Source organism: Octopus bimaculoides, chromosome 22, assembly GCF_046866305.1.
Source record: "Octopus bimaculoides isolate indiv1 chromosome 22, ASM4686630v1, whole genome shotgun sequence".
Taxonomy (NCBI): Eukaryota; Metazoa; Mollusca; class Cephalopoda; order Octopoda; family Octopodidae; genus Octopus; species Octopus bimaculoides.
The window spans coordinates 7,466,682-7,476,630 of NC_142949.1; the positions used below are offsets into that span (position 1 = coordinate 7,466,682).

Sequence of the window (9,949 nt, forward strand, 5' to 3'; positions counted from 1 at the left end):
GGTGTGTTTACGTCCCCGTAAATAACTTAATGGCTCAGCAGAAATGACTGATAAAATAAGTACTAGGCCTTAAAGAATAAGTACTAAAGCCCTTTAAGGCAGTGCCCTAGCATGGCCGCAGTCTATTGACTGAAACAAGAGAAGATATATATATACACTCATACACACACACACACTCTCTCTCTCTCTCTCTCTCTCTCTCTCTCTCTCTCTCTCTCTCTCTCTCTCTCTATATATATATATATATATATATATATATATATATATATATATATGTATGTATGCATGTGTGTGTATGTACACACACATACATACATACATACATATAAAACATCCACATTTCCATGCTCGCTTGGATCACAGACCTTCTCAGGCTGGATGCCCTTCCTGTCACCAAGCCTCACCTATTTCCAAGTAATATTTCACCATGCCCATGCATATTTACGTGACAGTGATACTTGCTTACCACCACTGTCTGATGCCAAGGCAAGGAGAATGTAAACCGCACACACACAAGTATATATATGTATGGTGGTTGTCTATTCCTTATGCAAAGTTTGACCACCTCTTCCACTTGCACCTTAAATCTACCATGGCTTTTTAAACCAGACATTGTATTGAGAAGACACCCACATAGATTGCATATCCGATTTGGACCAGCAAGAGCTGCAGATAAGTCCTGATCTTTGTGGATCTTAAAATGTCTTTCGAGGCCTCCGTTAGATTTGCAGACTTTATGGTATACACAGCATTGAAATGTGTGCACAGATATACAGTCAGAATAGTTGGTGGAGGTTCGTTTACATGTTGAAGAGCGTAGGCTCGAAATGTAAGACTTTTTAACATTCCCGAGCGTCAAACTAATACATCTGCTTGTTGTTCGTACACCTTTCTTCGTCATTTGTTTCTCTATAAATTTCAACTATATATATATATCCGATCGGTTCGCAACCCCCCTCTTCCCGTTCTTTTGTGTGTGTGTGTGTGTGTGTGTGTGTGTGTACTTGTCTCATTCTGTCCTCTATGTATGGTCATTTACGACCTCAGCAGCATTCTGCTGTTGGCTTCTCCAGATTGTAATAATATTATCAATAAAGCGTCAAAATGGTGATGAATTTTGGTCGATGACTGATGAGGGGTGAGCGTAACCAAGTCTTTTGCGTTCTTTCTTTTTTTTCTTCTTCTTCCTGTTTTCAGTATGGTCCTCCGTTGTCCTGCGTTACTTTTTCACACACACAAAGAAAAACAGGAATTACACAGAATCGTTGAATAATTTGCCGACGTGGCTAAGATAAAAAAGAAAACCTGTCCAAAGTAGAATAAAAGTTGTTTTTATTTTAAAAAAAAACAAAACAGAAAGTGACTGAAACCTAATTTTACAGACAGGTAGTTGCAATAAAGAGGGAGAGAGAGAGGGGGGAGCGTGTACGTGTGTATAGTGGAATTAGTGGAAGATATTTTAGATAAACTTTTGGGTTTGAATGAAGTCTGTAATCACACAATATGGCTATGCAAGATAGCATATCTTTTTATTTTTTATTTGTTTCGGTCATTGGACTACGGCCATGCTGGGGCACCTCCTTGAAGGCTTTTAGTTGAACAAATCGACCCCAGTACTTATGTTTTTGAAGTTTTTTTTTTTTTTTTTTAAAGTCAGGCATACTCATTCCATTGTTCCTTTTTTGTTGAATCGCTAAGTTACGGGGATGTAAACAAACCAACACCTGTTGTCAAGTAATGGAGGAACAAACACAAACACGCGCGCTCACGCACACCCACCCATAATACATTCACACACACACACACACACACACATATACACAAACATATATATATATATATATATATATATATATATATATATGTTGGCCTGCTCGCCTAACCAGCGAGGTAGCGTCATTCCAAAGCGCATTGTGACCAGCGATGTATAACATTTGATAGCCTCTAGCCGATAGTCTAGTACTATTTATTAAAGCCAACTTTAATTATTAGCATATTACTCTACCTTTAGTATTCGAGTACTATTTTTTTTCACCTTGCTTTGCACTTGTGTGTTTGCCTGGCTGTGTATCACACACACACACACACAGGGCTTTTGTTTACCAAAATCAACTGACAGTTTCTGCTTAATAAATTCACTCACAAGATATTATTCAGCCCAGAGCTATTGTAGAAGACATTTGCAGCAGGTGCTGCACAGCGGGGGTGAACCCGAAACCACGTGGTTGCAAAGCGAACTTCCTAACCACACAGCTATATCACAAAAACTGTTACTCAGAATTTCGCGTTCCCGTTCGTCGGACAGTTTTGTCATTAGCGGTATCATTACTTATCTTTGTCTTCAACAAGATATATAACTTGATGATTTGTCAGTTTATATTGATCTCACCTGAATAACAAAACTGTCCGACGAACGGGCACGCAAAACTGAGTAATAGTTTTTGTGATATTTCTGCTGCTTTTAAATAAAGCATATTACTCTACCTCTGGTATTTGAGTACTCTTTTTTTCCACCTTGTTTCACATTTATGTGCTTACTCCGGTATATAATATATATATACCAAAGTGAGGCCGAGAGACAGTTTGTTAAGATGACAGGTGTGGTTGCTATTCAGGTGAGATCAATACAAACTGACTAATTATCAAGTTATATATATCCTGTTGAAGACAAAGATAAATAATAATACCGCTAATAACAATAATAATCTAATCACTAATAGTTTCTGAGCCAAAGAGATAGTAAGAAAATGGCTCTCCCGTAAGACTTACTGGATATAATAACCAAAATCTCCCTCAAACTGACGTAAACGTTTACTTGTCTTTCGAGACCGACCCATGAGATAACAAAGTAGTTTCATTCTTAAACAGGAAGAGGTGGGCGGGATAAAATATAAAAGGCGGGATGATCACGGCTGTAATAGTTTCGATTATTGGGTTGGAGTGGACTGCACTAGAGCCTGTAAGCACAGGACTGACAAAGATCGATCATCAGCTATATACACGTGTGTATATAGTTTTGTAGTGTGCGTGTGTAGATTTGTGAATGTGTATAAAATTGTAATATATTCAGGAATATATACACATATTATTGACAGATGTATACACACTTTTTCTCATTTTTTTCTTTCAAATAAAGTTAAACGGTTCCTATTCGGACTCTCTCTCTCTCTTTCATTCTGTTTGCCTGTCGTTCTTACTCTATCTGTCTATCTGCCCCCTCTCCCTTTCAGTCTGTCTACCTACACCCTCTCCCCCTCTCTCTTCTCTTTCAGTCTGTCTATCTTCCCTCTTCTTGCTCTCTTTTTTTCTAGCAGACGAATTCCAATTCCTGCAACTTTCCAACAAAGCAGACCAGTTCGGTTCACTCACAGTATACATACACGCGCATGCATATATATATATATATATATATATATATATATATATATATATATATATATATATGTGTGTGTGTGTGTGTGTGTGTTTTTCTCCTTGTCTCCGTATTCTTTCTGTTGAAGAGCGTAGCTCGAAACGTCAAAGACTTTCCGTATTCCCGAGCGTCATACTAATATATACTTTTGTTATTTACACCACCTGTCCTCGTCTGTTGTTATTATTTGTATATTCTCCCATATATATATATATATATATATATATATATATATATATATATATATATATATATATATATATATATATATAGAGAGAGAGAGAGAGAGAGAGAGAGAGAGAGAGAGAGAGAGAGAGAGAGAGAGAGAGAGAGAGAGAGAGAGAGATAATTCATAATATATATATCACAAATCGAAATTTATATATTTTTTTTTTTTAGAATTATCTGAAAGAGGAGTAAATATTTAAAGAGGTCATCGAAATATAATTTTATCAACGAGTTGAATTGAAAAGAAAACAAAAGTGACATAAAATGAAGCACTAGGTGTTGTCTCCTGGCCCACACACACACACACACACTCAGAGAAATATACCCACACAGATGGCAGTGACACAAATACACACACAAACATACCCATACACATATACGCACTCACAGAGAAACATACCCACACACAGAAAAATATACTCACACGAATATAAACACACCCAGACACACAGGCACAGATAATCAAACACACACAGAAACATACCGCGCACACAACCACATTCACACAAATACATATATACACACAGAGAAATACAGTAATCCTTCACCATATCGCGGTTTATTTATTTAAGCTTACGTCGATTCCTCCGTGGTGTTGTTTCGCAATTATAATAAAATAAATATTGACAAATTATAAAAATAATTTTTAAAAAATATACAATACAGTACTGTTTCTACTTCGCGGATTTTCACCTATCGCGGGTGGGAGTTTTGGAACGTAACGTCCGCGATATTCGAGGAATTACTGTATGAAATATACAGAGATACGCATATAAAACATAAACACAGACGAACACTTAAACACACACACAAACATCAACAACATACAGACACACACCTACACACATAAATAGAAGGCGGAGGAGGTGGGTGAAAGAAAGGATGACGCATCGCATGTGACAGTCACCGGGGGTTTTAAACTGCAACAAGAAACAGAAGCCGGGCGAATAGTGTTAAGTCGACAGAGAGACAGAGAGAGAGAAGACGACGACGCCGTGCAAATATCTGACTGACTACTAACTTGGCTGTGCGCAGGTAATAAAAATACAACTTGTTAAGTTGAAAATATTCCTCTCTCTCAACATTAAAACTGGTTCTTTTAATCACCTTTTGTTTGTTGTTATTTGGTGCTTTTTTTTGTTTGTTTATATTGTGAAATATTCAACGACAGGTCACTCTTTGTCTTCACCCTAAACGTTCATATAGTTTATAAAAAAAAATATATATATATACACACACACACACACATATATACACACACACACACACACATATATATATATATATATACATACACACACACATATATATATATATATATATGACACATATATACATACATTATATATATATATATATATATAAATACACGCAGACATACATATACATACATACAGATACATATATACACACATACACACACACAAATAGAGGGGGAGCCTGTTGAAGTGATCGGTTCAGAGTTAACCCTTATTATCAGAATTGCCGACGTGAGGATAAAATTTTTTTTTTTTTAAACTAAAAGAAAAACATTCATTTAGAAACTCGATTGTAAAATTTAACGACCAACTCTTGAACATGCAGCGAAGTTTTGAAATAGGTGTCCTTCATAGTCCCACACATCACACGATCGAATGGAAAAATAACAAAACGATGGGAAAAATGAATAAAAATTATACATCCACCCGAGATACTTGTCTAATTTTAGATAAACGCGTTGTATTCGAATCAAATAATTATTATTAGTATTATTGTTATTAATTAAAAATAATGATGATAATAATAATTAGTCATTCCTTACTGTAATTAACAAAAGAAAATGAAGTAGATAAAAAGCTTTTAAGATTGGTGGCTGAAAGAGCGAAAGGTGAGCTGTTGCTCTACATTCGTATCACCGTTGTAAATTTATGACTAAAAATCTTGTTATTTAGGAGAATAGCGAGATTAAAAGGTCAGGTCGGCCATGGAAGTATTTAAAGGTAAAAAGGTAAACATTAATCACACACACGCACGCGCACACGTATATATTATAGTGATGTATACACACGCATATATAAAGTAATATATAGATAGATAGAATACACACACGACGACATACGCATGGATATCTAGATATGTATACACTCACATATATACACCTACATATATACACATATACATACACAATGCACACATAATGCAGGCAGATAGATAAATAGATAGATAGATAGATAGACGGGTAGATAGATAGATAGATAGATAGATAGACAGACTGGTAAATAGATAGATATATAGACGGGTAGATAGATAGATAGATAGATAGATAGATAGACAGACTGGTAAATAGATAGATAGATAGATAGGCAGGTAGAAAAATAGAGGGGTGTGAAAATAGACAGGTAGACAGATAGAAATAGAGATAGATAGATATACATGTGGAAGAGAAAGCACTTTATAATCCATATCAACAATTGTGTGTATAAATACAATATACATCAGGAAACCACACACACACACACACACACAAACCCGAGATATGATACGGTTTTAAAACTCGAAGGTACGTTCATTGTTAACAGTTGAAAACCCACTAAACACCACCACAATTTATAAACATAAAAAATAGCAAACGTGGTTTTCCACTGTATACAAACACGCACACACACATTAATTAAGAGTTGAGGTAGAAAGTACTCACCTGTGTTCTTTTAACGGCCTGGTAAAAGGTATCCACGTCCGAAAAAGCACCCCTAGACTCTGTAGATGTGCTCATTGTGAATATATATTCTATATATATACCTTTTCAGTGTGTACAGTCGATAATATATCCCATGGCTCGAGGTGAAGGTGCTTTAAAAGAAGACTGAGTAAAGGAGGGTACTTTGTGTGTATTTATATTATATTTCTGTTATGTATATATTGTTTTATTATTTTATTATGTTTGAGATGTGCTGGAGATGTTCTGAATGACTGCACATGCGTAATTGAAGTGGTTGGGTAGAGACAGAGACAGAGCAGCAGGGTTATCTCCGACTATCTAATTTCCCCCTCACTATATATCTTCCTGCTTCTCTCTATCTCTTTCTAGCTATTTCTCTTCCTATTCCCCTCTTTCTCTCTCTCTCTCTTTCAGTCTTTTCTTCTGCCGGTAAGGTGTGTGTGTGTCTGTGTGTGAACCGTCCTGATTGCGAGGTGTATGTACGAATATATGTATTTGTGTCTTTCTTTCTCTCTCTGTCAGTCCCTCTCTCTCGCTTTCTCACTTTTTCTCTTTCAGCCGGTAATGTGTGTGTGTGTGTGTGTGTGTGTGTGTGTGTGTTTGTCTGATTAGTTCTGTTTGGGAGGTGTGTATAGATGTATATGTAAATGTATTTCTCCCTCTCTCTCTCTCTTTCGCTATCGGCTTTTCTCTCTCAACTGGTCTCTTTCTGTTGGTCTCTCTCTTTCTCCCGATCTTGGCTAGTTTCTGTCTCTCTCACTCTCTCTCTCTCTCTCTTACTCACACACACACTCTCTCTCTCTCTCGCTGCCTGTTTTTCTCTCTCAACTTGTCTCTTTCTACTGGTCTCTCCCTCTCTCATTCTCTCTCTCTCTCTCTCTCTCTCTCAACTGGTCTTTCTTTCTCTTTCTGCTGGTCTCTCTTTCGATCTTGACTAGTTTCTCTTTCTCACTCTTTCTTTCTTTTTCTGTCTTCCTCTCTCTCACTGCCGGTTTTTTCTCTCTCTCTCTCTGTTGATGAAGTAACTGTTGAAACGCGTAGTTGTCTGCGTGTGTGTGTGTGTGTGTGTGTGTGTGTGTGTGTGTGTGTGTTTGAGTGGGTGTCTTTCTCTCCCTCTGTTTGCATGTGTGTGTGTGTGTGTACGCATGCAAACCGTCTTGATCATGAGTGTGCTTGTGTGTGTGTGTCCCGCTTTCTTTCTTTCTCCATCTCTCTCTATTTTTCTATTTATCTACCCCCCTCTCTCTCTGCCAGTCTCTATGTATGTGTGTGTGCGTGTGTGTCTGTCTGTCATTTTTTCACTTCATCTCTCTCTCTCTCTCTCTCTCTATCTATGTCTCTGTATTTGTCTCTCTGAGTCTATCTATCTGTCTGTCTATCTGCTGGTGTGTCCGTGTGCGTGTGTATGTGACTGCGGTTGTGTCTGTCTGTCTCTCGTTGTCTACGATGTATATAAACCGGCATGCCAGTGTGTTGGGGAACAGACTGGCCTTTCACTCCGTGTGTGTGTGTGTGTGTGTGTGTTTCTCTCCCTGTCGCACTTGCTTTCTCTCCCTTTCTCTCTCCCTCTCTGTGCTAAAAACTGACCGACCAACAGACGGAGAAATGCACCGGTATTGAAAGGTAAACAAACCAGGCAACAAACAAATAGAAGAAGAAGAAGACTGAAGAAGAAGAAGAAGAAGAAGAAGACTGAAGAAAGAAAGAAGGAGAAGAAGAAAAAGACTTAAGAAGAAGAAGACCGAAGAAGATTGAAGAAAGAAGATTGAAGAAGAAGAAAAAGACTGAAGAAGAAGAAGACCGAAGAAGATTGAAGAAAGAAGATTGAAGAAAGAAGAAGAAGAAGAATAAAGAAAGAAGAAGACTGAAGAAAAAAGAAGAACAATAACTATTATAAAACTGAAGAGGGAAGAAGTGACAAGCCCCCCCCCCCCATCACTCCCACCAGCCACCAACGACAACCAGCCGGTTGTTTGTAAGGACAAGTTTTTACTAATAATTCAACTGTTGAAAATTAGTTTTAGCTCGTTGTAAGTCATTCAGCATTGAAAGAAAACCAGTTTCTGGGGTGGAGAAACACAGAATGAGATAGAGGGGGGAGCTTTGTGTGTGTGTGTGTGTGTGTGTGTGTGTGTGTGTGTGTGTGTGTGTGTGCATGTTAAAGATGAGAATGGTTATGGCGATGGTGGTGGCGCTGCTTAGTTACGGGCAAAGAGAAGGAAACGAAACGAGGGAGGGAGAGAGAGAAAATATATGTACAAAATTCAAAGAAAACGGGGGGTGGGGGAGTGTTTTTACGTGTTGCAGTCAGTGGACAACGGCCATACTGGAGCACCGCCTTGAAAAGTTAGATCAAAATGGACTCCAAATACCTCGTTTTTATATCTGGTTTCCAAGATTCCTTACGTGAATTCGTGTGTTGAAACAGGTTTTGTTGTGTACGGGGAGGGTCATAGTGCCTTGATATAACACACTCACCGGTTGAATTTCCATCTTATTTATTTATTCCAGAAAGCCTAGCTTCAATAACAGACAGTCAGTCAAAATCCATTGATACGGCGAGGAAAAAGGCTTTCTGGTTAAATAAATAAATGAGTGGAAATTGAAACGGTGCGTGTGTTATATATTAAGGCACTATGACCCTCTCTAGACTTCAATACTTCTTCTTCTTCTTCGAAATTTTGCACTTATTCTGTCGTTCTTGTTTTTGTCGAATCACCAAGTGACGGGACCGTAAACAAACCAGCACTGGTTGTCGAGCGGTGACGGCAGAACAAACGCGTGTGCACGTTTGTATTACGGCCTAGCAACAATGAGAAGCAAGCCATCTGGTACGACATTCAGAACTGATATCATGAAAGATTAACCTATTGGGTTGTCCGGAAAGTTCGTGCCGATTTTTAAAGGAAAGAAAAAGGTCAATAAATACTTGCCATTACATTTTTAATCAACCAAATATGAACCATTTTGTTGCACAATGCGTCACCATCTTTCCTTTAACTTGAAAATACCCTCTTCCCAGAATTGAGGTGGTTTCATGGCAAATAAGTCGAAAGGTAAGCTACTATAAATCGGCACGAACTTACCGGACAACCCAATAATATTATTTATTTCACTTTATTTTTCCCCATGACTAAATCAGCCTTTTATAAGCGACTGAAATCAGCAAGATATTTTGATGCAAATAGAAATACTTCATTACAAATATACAACATTTTCTTAGTCTGTAGTTAAGGCTATAATCCAAGCTGCGTCCTCAAGAAGCACATCAGCTTATTCCAGTACACCAAAAGGCAGCGAGCTGGCAGAATCGGTAGTACGCCGGGCGAAATGCTTAGCGGTATTTCGTCTGCCGTTACGTTCTGAGTTCAAATTCCGCCGAGGTCAACTTTGCCTTTCATCCTTTTGGGGTCGATTGAATAAGTACCAGTTACACACTGGTTCGATGTAATCGACTTAATCCCTTTGTCTGTCCTTGTTTGTCCCCTCTATGTTTAGCCCCTGGAGGGCAATAAAGAAATACAAAATTGTATTCTTTTATTTGTTTCAGTCATTTGACTGCGGCCCTACTGGAGCACCGCCTTAAAGGGTTTTAGTCGAAGAAATCGACC

The 9,949-nt window shown here is 38.0% G+C and overlaps 1 protein-coding gene across 1 annotated transcript in view; it reads right to left on the reverse strand.

The window, feature by feature from the left end:
* The window catches only part of LOC106873493 (uncharacterized), a 296,970-nt gene extending 290,162 nt beyond the window's left edge, over positions 1-6,808 (reverse strand). Inside the window, 1 exon segment of the mRNA XM_089339867.1 lies at positions 6,318-6,808. Coding sequence (XP_089195993.1) covers positions 6,318-6,392 — 75 coding nt within the window. The 5' untranslated portion in view covers positions 6,393-6,808.
* Positions 6,809-9,949: the final 3,141 nt, after the last annotated feature.